The 15,226-nt window shown below is 46.8% G+C and overlaps 1 protein-coding gene across 8 annotated transcripts in view; it reads right to left on the bottom strand.

Annotated features, from left to right (window-relative positions):
• The window catches only part of ADD1 (adducin 1), a 76,509-nt gene that overhangs the window by 29,434 nt on the left and 31,849 nt on the right, over positions 1 to 15,226 (bottom strand). For 7 of the 8 annotated variants that reach the window (XM_045833991.1, XM_045833987.1, XM_045833995.1 and 4 more), the window contains 3 exons: positions 11,628 to 11,842; positions 5,171 to 5,333; positions 402 to 553 (listed from right to left, as the gene is read on the bottom strand). In XM_045833991.1, coding sequence (XP_045689947.1) covers positions 402 to 553; positions 5,171 to 5,333; positions 11,628 to 11,822 — 510 coding nt within the window. In that variant the 5' untranslated portion in view covers positions 11,823 to 11,842. Of the gene's footprint in view, positions 1 to 401; positions 554 to 5,170; positions 5,334 to 11,627; positions 11,843 to 12,546; positions 12,704 to 15,226 lie in introns of those variants that run through there. The other variant, XM_045833988.1, reaches the window with a different exon arrangement.

The raw sequence follows: 15,226 nt of genomic DNA, 5'->3' as shown, positions 1-15,226 counted from the left end.
TTTATTGCAACCAGGGTTGAATAGAGGTCCTGATAGTGCTGAAAATGGCTAAAAACCAAAGTAGCTAAAGAAGTAAAATAAGAGACAGAAGGAAAGTACACAGCTTCATTCTTCAGTTTTTAGGCATAAAAAGATTTTAAGAACTTCCTAATTTTGCTAAACGTGCATTTACCAGCTTAGCATGCAAGAAGGAAGTTTTAAACTACTGTTCTCATAGTTGTTCATTCAAACTGGCTAGTTCTCAGATCACTATACTCTGCAGCCAGGAATCAGCAGGAAGCTGTTCCAAGATTTCCTTCGACGCAGCGGCTTCCCCCCCTCCTGAACAGAAGAGGTGGCACCAGACGCACACCAGCCTGTTAATCGCTCAGTCACCAGTCACTGTCCCATCCGACACTCACCGTGATGTGGTTGTAGATGAGCTGAGACCACCCAAACAGGTCTGCCAGCCTGTAAAGTGCCGCCAGTTTACAGCGCAGCAACTTCTCCCCTTTGTCATAGGCGATCGAATCGGACCCTCTCAGGTCATTCACAGGAGTCACCATGCCAAGACCTGGAGTCAAGAAAAGGAAAACTCAAAGATTTAGTATTTCTTACCAAATGTAAATCGAATAATAGCTGAAACATTAATCTTCCATACTGCAACATAAAGTCAGTCTCCAAAACTCAGAGACTATTTCATAAAGACTATATTCCCTAACAATACAATTAAATTGAAATTTGCAACAAAAAAGTAGCAAAACTTGTGGGATGCAATAAAGCAAAACTCAGAAGGAAGGAAACAGGTTTTTAAAAAAAATGATCTAAGTTCCTACCTTATGAAACTAGGAAGAGCAAATTAAATCCAAAATCAAAAAGTAATAATACCCTGGCTGGTGTAGCTCAGTGGATTGAGCGCAGGCTGCGAACCAAAGCATCGCAGGTTCGATTCCCAGACAGGGCACATGCCTGGGTTGCAGGCCACGGCCCCCAGCAACCGCACATTGATGTTTCTCTCTCTCTCTCTCTTTCTCCCCCCCTTCCCTCTCTAAAAATAAATAAATACATCTTTAAAAAAAGTAATAATAAAGATAAAAGCGGATTACCAAACAGAAAAGTAGAGAAAAACATTTAATCTTGAGATTAAAAATGAAATAAAATCATGAAAACAAAACAAAACAAAGTACACCTCTAGACTCACCAACAAGACACAGCCACCATGCACATCACCACCATGGACGAGAGGACGGGGACACCACCACCAATCTCTCAGACATTGAAAGCATAATACCAGGATAATGTGAGCAACTATTCCAGCAAATTTTTTAACTTAGATAAAATAGACAAATTCCTTAAAAGACACAAGCCAAGAAAGCTCACTCCATAAGAAACAGGTGTCCTGAGTAGCCCTAACTCCAGGCCCGGATGGCTGTGCTGTGAATTCCATCCCACATTTAAGGAAGAAATAGCACCAGTTCTACACACAGTCTCCCAGAACCCTTTCCAGCTCACCCCACCTGGCCCAGCACTGCCTTGACAGCAAGAGCACACAGACATCCGCATTACGTGACATCGGAAGAAAAAACATACTAATACCCATCATAAACACAGACTCAAGAATAATTAGCAGAAGACTAGTAAATAATCCCACAACACATGGAAAGAAGACATCATGACTGGGAGGGTTTAACTCAGGAATGCGAGGTTAGTTCAGCATTCGAAACCCAACTGACATAGCTCACCATGCCAAACTAAAGAGGAAAAGCCAAGGAATCATTTTAACAGGTGCAGAACACGCACTTCATAAACCCAACACCCTTTTGGACAAAAGCACTCGGCAAACCGGAAATAGAAGGAAACACCTTCAGTTTGATAACAGACATCTGCAAACACAGAGAGTGGTGAGAGACTGAATTTTTTTTTTAGAAAATGTCTTTTATTTATTCATTTTTATATAGGGGAGAGGGAGAAAGAGAGGGAGAGGAGCATCAGTGTGTGGTTGCCAACTGGGGACCTGGCCTGCACCCCAGTCAGGGCAGTCAGTAGCCCCGACTGGGAATCGAACTGGAGACCCTTTGGTTCGCAGGCTGGCGCTCAGGCCGCTGAGCCCCGCCAGTGGGGGCTGATCCCAGTCTTCCATTTGGGAACTATCTTAAGCATACAGAAAAGTATAAATCAGTATATATTAATCTTCTATTTTATATCTTTAATTTTTTAAAACTGTTTTTTAGAAGATTTTTCAGAAGATGGTGGTAGTGGCAGCCTAGTTTTAGAATCTCCTTAAATCTCTGTCTCAGCCCCACACAAAAAACTGACTACGGTAACTAGGGCAGCAAAACCCAGACACGAGGACGACTTCCACGATACCCTGGGTAGCGAGCCCAGGGCACTGAAAACACAAGGGCAGGGCTGTCCCGACAGAGTGCAGGACGCTGGCAGGGCCCGACTGCCAGCCCCGAGGCTCCTGAGAGGACCCGCAGGAGCTCCCCAGGACACACAGCGCGCCAGTGCAGAGGGAGCTGAGGCCAGGAGGGCTCCTCGCGCCCGAGTCCAAGCAAACCGCCCAAAACTGTCTTTCAGGACAAGGCCTCACACCAAGAAATGTGTAGAAATAGGAACCCACGCTGAGTACCGCAGACTACCAAGAAAGGAAAGGAGAAGGACTGGAGAGAGAGGGTCAGGTGAAAGCACGGGAGGGGGCGGAGCCTAACTCACCCCACCAGCCACCACCCTCTCCGCTCTTCAGGGGGCAAAGAGGGGGCTCCAGAGCCACAACATTAGAGACACTTTCCTGAGGCAGACCCCTCCGGGAAAACCAAGTTCATGCAGAAAAAAAAAAAAAGGAAAAATATTGTGCTCATACCATATAAAAATTACATAATAAAAGAAGTCAGAATCTCATCCCTACAGATAACGAAAGCACACAAATAAGACGTCCACCAAACAGATGAAGACAATAAACTCTTATTTCACAACAAGGTAGAGAAAGGCGTTAATATTGAGGGAGAAAAATACATTTAATATAATCAGGAAAATTCAGAAATGAGAGCTATAGCATAAAAGAGATTAGGTACTGTTAGGTCGGAGTCACTCAAGAAACCAGATGGACTCAGTGAGCTAAGGAGCAGGGTTTATTAGCGGGAATAAGGGGAAAGCGGGGACAACCTAGAGAGGCTGGGGAGCCAACCCAGGGAGGTCAGGACTCGCTCGGTTGCTCTTGGGGCAGGGTTTTTAAGCGCAAACACCCGCAAAGGGTGACTGGTTGGGGTGCCGGAGTCTGACTGGTTAGAACCGGACGCTGGGTGCCGTTTCTGCTGACCGTTGTTCTTAATACATCTTGTCAGGCTCGAGTTAAACAGGCTGAAGCTGCATCCTGTTATGCCAGATCGGCCGACCCCAGACCCCAATCTCAGCCGGGTATCTGTTTGTCCTGGGCAGGGTCGGCAGGGTCAGCAGGGAGCTTCCCAGGCAGGCATTTCCCAGGCTAGTTTCCCATGGTACAGCTTTCCTGCCTGCTGATTTTCCGTTCCTGCTAGGCCTACCTAGGTCTGTCAGGTATAAACAGAAAATAATTTTAAAAATAAATACTAAACAAGAAGGTGAAGAAAAGTTAAAGAAGGAAGAAAAAAGTTTTTAAATCATAAAAAAATGAAGGACATGATAAAAAGGACTTGAGGACAGTGACAGTCAAGGAAGACACACAGAGCCCTGCCCAGGTGGCTCGGCTGGTTGCGGCGGCGTCTCGGCCACCACAACTGCGAGTTCGATCCCCAGTCAGAGCACGTACAAGCAGCAACCGATGAATGCACTGGTAAATGGGACAACAAATCCATGTTTCTCTCTCTATCCTTCTCCCTTTCTCCCTCTCAAACCAATAAAAAAATGTTTTTAAAACACCAAGAACACCCAGCATGCATGTAATAGGAACCTCTGAAGAAACCAAAATCGAGGCAACAGAATAAATACCAGATACCAATTCAAGACAATACTGCTAAATCAAAGAACTGTGCACGGGCACATCAGCTGGTGAAATTAACCCAGAACAACCAACACCAAGACACACACTGGTGAACTTGTTAGACTCTAGAAAAACAGTATGCACATCCAGGAAATGGGACCAAGTCATTTTCATGGAAAGGTCTTCAAATTTTAATAACCATGTTTTGGGCCAGAATAAAATGCATCATGTATTTAAGATACAGCATATAGGGCCCAGCTGTTGTAGCTCAGTGGATAGATTGCTGGCCTGCAAACCAAAGAGTCACTGGTTCGATTCCCAGTCAGGGCACAGGCCTGCACTGTGGGCCAGGTCCCCAGCTGGGGGCTCATGAGGGGCAACCACACATTGATGTTTCTCTCCCTCTCTTTCTCATTGCCTTCCTCTTTCTCTAAAAAAAATAATAAATACAATCTTTTTTTAATCATATAGCATATAGGAAAACATGAGCCAGAAACTTCACATCCAAACTAAGAAAACCAAATTAAGCGACTGAACTACACTAGCCAGGCCTTCAGGATGGAGGTTTGTGCTAATAAATTACATGTCTCTAGACATGAAAGAGATATCACTCTGATGAATGTCAGTCAACTTCTAAAAGTACCATGGACAGGACAGGTAAAGAGCAAACGCCAGGCGACATTCTGGCACTGGTCTCTCAAAAGCTGTCCATCCAGCGGGGCCCGCCAGAGCTGGACCCAGGGCCTGGTACCCAGGAGGCCACGTGAGCTGCGGTGCGGCTGCAGTGACCCTGGACTCCACGCTGCACAGCTACCCGTTCTTTGCTCACGCTCTCACATTCGTGCACCCAGTTCACGGAGTTTCTCTGTGTCTCACTCACTTGCAAGCTGCAGAGAGAAGTGGTGGGTGAGATCGCCGGCCTCACCAAAGCGAGTTCAGGCGAAGCCAGTGCGCCGCTCCACGGGCACGTCGTCCCTGTTAGTGTGGCTCTCTCAGGCCACGCACGGGAAGCCGTGTGAGAAAGTCGCCTACCTGAGAAGTCAGTCTCTCGGGCTCATAAAGATGAGCTCTCTACATCAAGACACTTTCAGGCTTACAGCCTATTTTTTCCTATAACTAAAGCACATTAACCTTCAGAAACCTCCATTCTCTGTATCACACCGACTTCGCCTAAGAAAGTGTCCGGAGAGTCCTCCCGGAAGGAGACAGCACGCGGGGCCCGGAGCTACTCACTCATGTTCAGGGCGGCCAGCCCCCCTTGCGGGGCTGCCGGGTAGACGTTGGGAACAGTCGTGGTCATAAAATCGGCAATCTGCTGCAAGGCCAGCAGGCCGGTGGGGTTCTTCCCCTTCTTAAATTGCTCCTGTATCATCGACTCCAGCTCTTCACAGAAAGCCTGCAGAAAGGCAAAAGCGAACAGTGAGGCACCATTTCCTCTCTGTCCCCGGGGAGGTCAGGGCAGCTCTCGTCCAGCACCAGGAAGGTGCAGGGACGCGCCCAGAGCGCTGCTACGTGAAGCATGAGCTGGCACATTCTTTGGGGAAAATAAGCTAACAATATAAAAGCTTAAAAGTCTGAGCAGACATTCTATTCCCAGGAATTCTTCCTAAAGAAATAACCAGGGATGTGCTCAGGATTTGTTCGTGAGGATGACCATCCCAGCAGTACTGACCGAAGGGACAGTCCCCGTGGGCAACAGCAGAACACCAATGGAACGCACACACCCACCCGACAGCACAGTTGTATGCACGCATTCAACACAGCAGCCAAAAAAATATAAATGACATAAATTTGCTCTTGATACATACTGGAGTTAAAAAGGTTATAAAGCAACACAACCAGAGGTAGGATTGAGGGTGGGAGGTAGGGGTAGGTGGGGCAGGGAAAAGTGGTGGCGGGAAAATGGAGACAACTGTACTTGATCAATAGATATTTTTAAAAAATAAATAAATAAAATAAAAAGACTAAAAGCCCTGGCTGCTGTGGCTCAATGGACTGAGTGCCGGTCTGCAAACCAAAGGGTCACTGGTTTGATTCCCACTCAGGGCACGTGCCTGGGTTGTGGGCCAGGTCCCCAGTGGGGGGCATGTGAGAGGCAACCACACACTGATGTTTCTCTCCTCTTTATCCTTCTCTTCCCCTCTCTCTAAAAATAAATACATAAAATCTTTTTTAAAAAAGCAATATAACTGGTTTTTATAAGAGCAAATACACATGTAAACACAGAAAAGACTAAAAGTAATACATCAAAATGTTCATTGTAATGCTCAGTGATAGAATTACCAGTAATTGTCATGTTCTACTTTGTACTTATCAATATTTGCTTCATAATACATTTTTTGAAATTATTTAAAGTTGAAAAAGAAACCTTGAAACACTCACCCTTTATCAGTAACCCTAACTTAGGCAGAAAGGCCAAGTTAGGTTGATGGTGGCTTGAACATGAAGTCACCACTGAAACTTGACACATAACGTATAGTTTCCCTGAACTGTGTGACAACACTTTATCACATACGAAGAAATAAAGAAGAGATAAATCTTGTCAGGTAATTGTAAATAATATCTCATGTGAGAGTGCGAGCTCACCAGTTATCCAAATCTGAAGTACTCCAAGGGCTTCTGGGTGATTTTACACTAAAAGCATTTCTAGTTTCCCCAAGGGTCAGACTAAGTCAACGGGAGGGAAGCATGCAAAAGCAAGTGCACTGGTGTTAATCTGGTGGCATAAAGGAGCGCCAAGAGCCAGGAGCCCCGCCGTCCTGTTAGGGAGCAGCCCCGGGGGAAACAAGGCGGGCCCCTGTCCAGCACAGCACACCGAAGAACCCAACACGAGAGGCGAGAAACAGAAAGGAGACGTGCCTCACTGCTGACCCGGCAGTGCAGGAGGAGAGCCCTGGAAATTCTGTACGCACTGTTTCCACCAGCTGGGAAAGAAACCCTTTAAAACCGTGTTCTGATCCTAAGCTCTAGAAGGGAAGGAGGAGGGGAACCTAGAAGCTGACTCAAGTATACTACCCCTGAACCCCAATAGTCGGCGCACTCAGATCAGCTGAGCGCCCGCTTGCAGCCAGCTGCTCTAGTGCACAGAACAAACTCACTGACAACTGCAGTTCCTCTGTACGTGGGGCATTCAGACTGGCGGGCGCCTACTGGCAGCTTTGTGCTCTCGTGTTTCATCAACAGACTTGCTCTCTCGCTCCATCACACGTGTTTGTCTCTCGTCTGAATTCTCCTGTGAGCGAGGCAAGAACCAAGGAGAAGGAGCCCCCTAACTAGGGTCTCCCCAGTAGCACAGCCACATCATGCTACATAATGTCCTACATCACATTCCGAGGTTGTCAAGGAGAGAGGGAAAAGCTAACAGCGGCTTCGACTGCAAGGAAGAAACCAGAAGAAACTGCTGTCCCCAAAACATGGCCAGGGGGCCCTCTTTGATGACAATGCCCACTGCACAGCTACAACTAAAGAGATACAAAGACAGGGGCTGCCACGCCCTCTTCCAACCATGTTTTTTTGACAAGGTCCGAACATGGAAAGAGGGAATTCAAAGAATCCATCTTCCTGGAAGAGAGCGTGGCATACAAAGGGGGGCAGTAATTTTCCTGGGGATTGCTCTTAATAATTTCCTTGCTAATACTGATCATGGTCTGACTTTGTACCCTGATTCCCATAAGAACAGGCCATGAGGAGAAAAAGTCTCGAAGTGAGTCAACGATTAACTTTGAGAGAAATTCTGAAGGGACAACTAGTTCTCCCTAGACTATTGAATCATGCCCAAATTGTTTAAACAAGGTGTTTATAAACCTGAGTAAGAAACTATGCCCGATTGTTCCCATAAAAGAATTCATGAATCAGTTACAACAGGCTGAGTTATTGGCAGGCTTTCCCACGCCTGTTCCTTACCCATAGAAACAAAGAGTCTTTCAAGAAAACAAGAAAAAACTATATAGACCCCTACCCACAGCCCAGGGATACCCCTGGGCAGCATATTGGATTAATGGCAAATTATGGTATCCCCCAAGAAGAGCTAATAGTCTCCAGAGGGTTCCAGATCCCCCATTGCCTTATACAGGAGCATATAATGAGGGTGGCATTAGAATGGTCAATGAGGATGGAGTCCAAGTGCCTTATAATAGTCTAAATTTCATGGAAAGGCTAGCTCGAAGCAGACCCCCCTGGTGTTTATTAATTAAGGAACAAAAAAGGTTTACTGTGGCTGGATTTCCTGTTTATCTCTCCTTACATGTTTGTTTTGGTGATCAAAAGGTGGTGGGATTGTTAGACACCTGTACCTCAGGTTTATTAATTCGCATAATTCCAATGAAGTTGTACAAAATAATTTCTTGACTAGAGAACAAAATCCCCTCTAATGAAATAGCCCCTGAATGTCTAAAAGTTGCTGGAGTAACAGCCCCTCCTTTACCTTGAATAGGAATATACATCAAGTAGAATTAGGCAAAGAAATAAGAAAAGCTGGTTAGCTGTTACAAACTAAGCACGTAAAAACAGTTACCAGGGAGTCAGATGACAAATTCTGAGAACTTTAATAAAGAATAAGACATTCAAACTCTACGTACAGCTATTTCTAATTGTCTGATTTATGGCTCTCCTGGTCAAAACAATCTCTGTTTAATATAATTGAATCTATGGAAACTTTCATACTTTTCCTGGTTACCTTTGTATTAATTTTTTCCTGCTTCACCTAACCGCAAATGTCAATCACTGCCAAAAATGAGAGTATGAAAACCTGCCTGCACTCGCAATAAACGGGACAGAGCATCACCGTCCCCTGAGGCGTGCTGTCGTCTGTCTCCCGTCGCTGACGCCTCACCCACCTTTCAGGAACCCCTGGACCCCGCTGCGGCCGGGCTGCGGCAGGGGCCCTGCTAACCTCACAGAGTATGAAGGGGTACAGGGGACACAAAAACTGAATTAAACAGCTCCTTGCCCTTGTGGGCCCTCAATCTGAAAAATCAATCTATTTCTATGGTTTCCAGATCCATATACAAATCAACTGAATATACACCACTAATGTCCTACACACACTCCATGACACTGTGACTGAATATACACACACTGTTCAACACAGGACAGATGGTCCTTGCTATCCAGGAACGTAGAGCTTAGTGAGGGCAACACACACACACACACACACACACACACACACACACACACCCCCTTCTGGACCCCAGAGGGGCTCCGCCTGCAGTCACCAGCCGATGACCTTGCATGCTTCTAGGGCCCTAGCTCCTGGTGGTTCAACACCCACCTTCTCACCTCTCGCTTCCTGACCGCCTCTCCTCCAGTGACCCGTCACCCAAATCGCCCCGGCCCCCTGCTTCTGCGGACAGCCCCCGACCTGCTCGCTCCTCGTAACCGGGCCCCTCTCAGATCTCAGAGCCAAGCATGTGCTCTCCAAAGAGCCCCTTCTGGCATCCACCCCCTCTTTCTTCAACACCATGGTGACCCTGAAACCTTTTCACTGTCCCGGACCTCCCCTGTGCCCCGACCTCCCTCACCCTTAGACCCTTGGCTGAACACTATAGTCATTCCCTTGCCGTCCCCCGAACTCTCTCCTTTCCACCATTTCCTCTGGCAAAATCCAAGCCCTGGCTGAATTCAGCTGTTCACCACCCCCTGACCTGCGATGCTGAAGGCAGCTGGAGAAAAGCAGCAAGGCCAGGCTGCGCTGTCTCCCCATACACTCTGGACCACTCACCTGAGTGCACCCCCACATCAACCCCACAACCATGCTCGACTCTCTTTGCCCACCCCCCGCCCGCTCATGTGCCCGTCCTCAGTGGAGGACTCCACCAGCTAATGTCACGGAGAACAGCCCAGGTCCTTCACATCCATCCAACGATCGGCCTGTGTGCACAGGGCAGGCCTTCCCACTCCTCCCTAAAACCAAGATGCCAGCTCCAGGGACATGCCTCTGAAGTAAGCCCAGCTTCACCCATCTCCCCCTAATGCAGGGTCCCAGGCTGCATTGAGATGGACAACTGGGGTGAGGGGCTTCACTGTCCTTGAATCCCCAGTACCTAACACATACTAGGTGCTGAAAGTTTGGTTGCTTCACTGTATCCCCAATAATTTTTACTTAGTTTCTTGTTGCTTTTACGTAGGAAAACTGCTCAAGCCAAGTCTAGATGGTATCCCAATTCTTTTGTTGCCTCTCACCTCTTCCTGCTGTTCATCCCACATTAAAAATGAAACTCGAGGAGTCCACCTCTCTCCACCTCTATAGTAGCAGCCTGACCCAAGCCACCATCATCTCTGGCTTGGAAGACGGCTTTCTCCCTTGCCCCACAGGATGCCCTCTCTACATCAAACCCAGACTGAATTCTATAAAACCTCAATCGTGTCTCTCCTGTCTGCAGCCCACCAGTGGCTCTGTCGTACTCTGAATGCAAAAGGAACCCCTGATCTGAGCTTCCCCGCCCTCCCAGGACCTGCTCCCTTCTCCCTCCCCAACCCTGTGCACCTCCTCCCCGTCCCTCCCTGTGCTCTAATACGTGGGAGCCCAAGCTCATCCCCGTCCTAGGAATGCACCTGGGCCCCTCCCTCAACCCGGAATGCCCCTCCCCAGGACCCTGCACAGCCACCAGCTTCTTCAGAGCTCAGGTTCACCCTTCCTTCCTCAGAGAGGCCAGTCCTAACCAAGTCACACGCAGCTAAGCATCCAACTGTTTCTGGTAGTGCATCTGTTCGCTCCTAACTATGTCCCTTCAGCTAGAATGCAAAGTTTGAGCCTTGATCTGGTGCTTGCAGGGGGGTTACACATCTGTCAAAATTCATCAACCTGTCTGTCCACTTAAGATCTGTGCATTTATATGTGTTACACCTCAGTAATACGTGAATAGTAGTAACAGCCAACAAGTAAATCTCGAGTTAGAGGCCAGTTCCTTGAACAGCACATAAGAGATGACGAATAATAATAAATTCATTGACTATCTGCCAATGGTCCTCCAAAATATTAAGGGAGTAAAGAAACACTACGTCAGCAGCATACGACAAGCAGGGCAGCAGTGTGCACATAAAAAAAATAAAAAACGACAGCACTCCTTTATCTAGAGATGTAACCAGAAGGCACTTTGTTGGGTGTGACTGTCTTTCAAGATGCTGATCAATCAGTAAACCAAGCACTGCTGAGGCCTACCAAGTGCCCAGCACCAACCTGGGTATTGTAGAGGAAACAGTGATTTTTAAAAGGTTTCAATAAATACTTGCTGGAGAAGCAGTAAGAGTGAAAATGAGAAACACCCGTTATCCTTTATGACACAAGATGTTTCCTTTCATTTTTTTTTAACCCTCACCTGAGGACATGCTGATTGACTTTAGAGAGAGGGGGAGAGAGGGAGCGAGAGGGGGAGAGAAACATCAGTGAGAGAGAGAAACACTGGCTGCCTCTTACACATACTTCAACCGAGGACTGGACCTACAATGAGGGGCCCCGTGCCCTGACCGGGAATTGAACCCAGGAGCCTTCAGTTTACAGGACAACACCCAACCAACTGAGCCACACCGGCCAGGGCAGGGTTTTCCCTGTGCTGTGTCCGATCACTGGAACTGCACTGGACTCTCTCGTCAGTGGCGCCCACGCAGGAGGCGGGACCACAGCACACACGGCAGCGCGCAGGAGCTGAGCGCGTGGGAAGGCAGGGACCCTTCGGGAAGGAGCTGCTCTTACGGGACTCTGCAGAATCATGGACACCCTCTTCTTCTGCTCCATCATGTTGAAGTCCTGGCGAAGGTCAGGCGCCATGTTCCTCTCTCGCAGGTACTCTGGGTTGTTCTCGTCCACCCTGTCGAAGTACCTCTCTTTGTGAGGGGCTGTGGTCGGGGGCGGTGAGGTCACCACTGCGGCCTGAGTATCACCATTCATTGCACAAGCTTTCCAGGCCCCTAGAGAATCAAAATGAAAGAAAGTATTGTTGTTTGAATCAATGTGCAACAGCATCTCACAAACAGTGCGTCAGCCTGACAAATGCATGCATCTTCAGCGTGAGGACGCTCTGACCGACTGACCGGCCCAAGGCATGGCGTGTGCGGCTTCTTTGTGGCCTCGGGTCACAGGGCTGACCAGCCTTCTCGTGCCCTCCCACCAGCTAATGACATTCTTGTCCTTGCCACTGTTCTTCAGCAGACAGCAGAGGAACAGTCTACCAAAGCTATTCAGTCCTCTGACAATCTGAAGAACTAGACGGTAAAAATCTGACAAGATAGTTTAAAGTCAGGCCATCGTCCCACACCAATAGGATCTGCTAACAGCAGCATAGTTCCCTTCTGGAGAAAGCTAATGTACAGTGTTTCCCCTGAAAAGTATCGGTAGTGACTCTGCAAAGGACTCCCAAAGAGATCAACAGGAGAGAAGCTGCTCACACACCATCCACACAAATAAATGATCCTCATCAACACCACCTGTTTGGTTCAACAGTCGGTACTGAAAATATCAACATGCCCTGCTTTGTAAACAACCTAAAAAATACACAAAGGGCACAAATTTAAAAGTCTGGCCATCTACTTCCTTTACATTCTTTTTAATCCCAATTTCTTATTTGCAGTGGTGCCCAAACATCACAAATTACACTCATCCTTCACCGCCACACCTCTGAGAGCACTTTCTCGTCATCATGCGGGCAGTTCCATCGCTACTGTTTCCACGCCACACGGAGGCACAGCTGCAACGACGTCCACGCAGCACACGCTGGGCATCTGCTGTGTCTAGTCCCCGTGCTGGCACAGAAATCAATTCGATGTGGTCCTCGCTGTGGGGAAGCCGGACTCACCCAGAAGAGCGGAGGTGAGGGTTCAGAAACGGGAAATAACAGGGCCGGTGTTCACGGAAGCCGTCTGGCTACAGAGCTTTTCTTCTTAACCTCTAAGCCGCATTTTAAGTGATAATGACGACAGTGGGTGGCAGCAGACGGGGTGGTGGACGAGGGAGGGGTGTCCCCAGAGGAAAGAAGGGAATGAGGGGCACTGGGCCAAGACTGGCCTTGAACAGGAGGCCCTGGAAATTTGGGGCTGGCATGGTCAGCTTTTTAATGTGCATACAGAGGGCAGGGAAAAGTAGATTTATAGTTGTGAGTACATGAAACACGCTTTATTCTTGCATTACTGTTTGATTATTGTATTACTTTCCATACAAAAACCTGTAAACTTCCTTTTGCTCTGCCCTGTAAATCATGTGGGGGTCATAGTAAAGCACAAACTCAGAGCCAGTAGGTCTGGGAGGGGCCTGAGACTCTGCATGTCTCCTGAGCTCCCATGTGACACCAGTGCCACTGAACTTGGGCCACAATTCAGCTTTAAAGAATAGTTTATTTGTATCAAAAATATTTTGTAGTACCAACAGCCAAAGAATCCGTTTAAGAAAACTTTTTAATTTAATTTTATGTTTATTTTTAAAAATATTTATTTATTTATTTGTAGAGAAAGGGAGGGAGAAGTGAGGGAGAGAAGCATCAGTGTGTGTTTGCCTCTCGTGCGCCCAGTCACGTGCCCTGACTGAGAATCGAACCAGCGACCCTTTAGTTCTCAGGCCGGCACTCAATCCATGGAGCCACACCAGCCAGGGCAAAACTTTTTTTAAATCAATTTGGATATTGCCCTTCTGAAACCTAAAGCTATGACAGAAGTAACAGCACACTTAAAGAGACACTATTTCAAGCACTGTAGAGTACTTGGAAGACTGTAACAGTAGTCTTTAAGAGTACTGTTAAGTCTTTAAGAGTACTCTAAACATTTCCTTTAAAATTTTTAGTTAGTCTGTTCGTTTTAACCTAGTTTCTTCTAAAACAGGGGTGTCAAACTCATGTTCACCAGGGGCCATATCAGCCCTGTGGTTGCCTTCAAAGGGCCGAAATACTTTCAGGGCTGTATACATGTAACTACTCCTTAACTGTTAAGGAGCTGAAATTACATTCAGCCCTTTGAAGGCAACCGCAAGGCTGATGTGACGCCCAGTGATGAGTCTGACACCCCTGTCTAAACGACCCAAGAACAAAATAATAATGGTTGCCAGACATTTCACTAGATGTTAAGTGAAACTGAACATTTTGAACTTGATAAAAATGTTCTACTTCATTTTTTAAAAAAGACCAAAGGATATACAGTTAATAATTTCTCTATTACCAAAGGAGTCCCAATTTTAAGGCGTTCTGTCCATGAACAGGGGCAGAGGGACATTTAAGAGACAACTACTGCTGCTCCCCGGCCCCAGAGCCGAAGGGGAGCGAAGAGCCCTGTGAAGGCAGCAGGCCAGAGACGGGGCGGGAAACAGCGCCCTGTTTACTGCGCACTGCCCTGGGAACGGGCTGCCGGCCGGCATACACGCATCCCAGGCCTCCAGCAAGGAGGTCTACAGACGTAAACCACAAGGTGCACACATTCTGAACGCGATAATCAAAAAGAAACACAGTTCCATTTTTAAAGCACAAAACCTATATTTGTTTTTTTGTCAGTTGTAAGACAGCAAATTTTTTCAAGGAAAATCCCTACCAAGTTACAAATCCAATTTTCAAAATGGAAACACACAGATATAAAAAATTCTCTATATGTGGGGCCAGGTGGCACTTAAAATACTGAGGGACTACTCTATAAAATACATGACTGTCCAACCGATACACTGCACCCCTGAAACTAATACAGGGTAATGTGGCATGTAAACAGTAATAAAGGAACGGAGAAAGGAAGAGAAACCAACCCAGATTCAGGCTTTCAATACAGGGTGGGGCAAAAGGTTTACAACTGTCTGTATTAAAAATAATACAATAATTAACAAATAATGATACAAGAATAAACTCTTGTGTTTCATGTACTTACAATGATAAACCTACTATTCTGCCCCATCCTAAGGTTATTTTTACATCTGAGTAGGTTTATTTTTTATCTGAAAAAATAGAATGGATTCCATATCTGGCCTAGGAACATTCTGATTAATAAATCTCAAAGCGCGCCCTGGCTGGTGTGGCTCAGTGGATTGAGCACCAGACTTTGAACCAAAGGGTCGCCAGTTCGATTCCAGTCAGGGCACATGCCTGGGTTTCAGACCAGGTCCCCCCCCCGGGGGGGGGGCCTTCACATGCTAGAGGCAACCACATGTTGATGTTTCTTTCCCTCCCTCTGTCTAAAAATAAATAAATAAAATCTTTTAAAAAATCAAAATAAATCTCAAAGAGCAACATTTTTATTTTCTGCCATGCCAAATAAAAGATGAAATCCATCTGGAAATAAATAAAAAGTAGCCTTTTGTCTTGTTACAAAAAAAAGCACTTTTGCCAACTT

This window comes from Phyllostomus hastatus, unplaced genomic scaffold (genome assembly GCF_019186645.2).
Source record: "Phyllostomus hastatus isolate PE091 unplaced genomic scaffold, TTU_PhHast_1.1 phas_contig_196, whole genome shotgun sequence".
NCBI classification, from domain to species: domain Eukaryota; kingdom Metazoa; phylum Chordata; class Mammalia; order Chiroptera; family Phyllostomidae; genus Phyllostomus; species Phyllostomus hastatus.
This window is presented reverse-complemented; position numbering and strand designations above follow the sequence as displayed.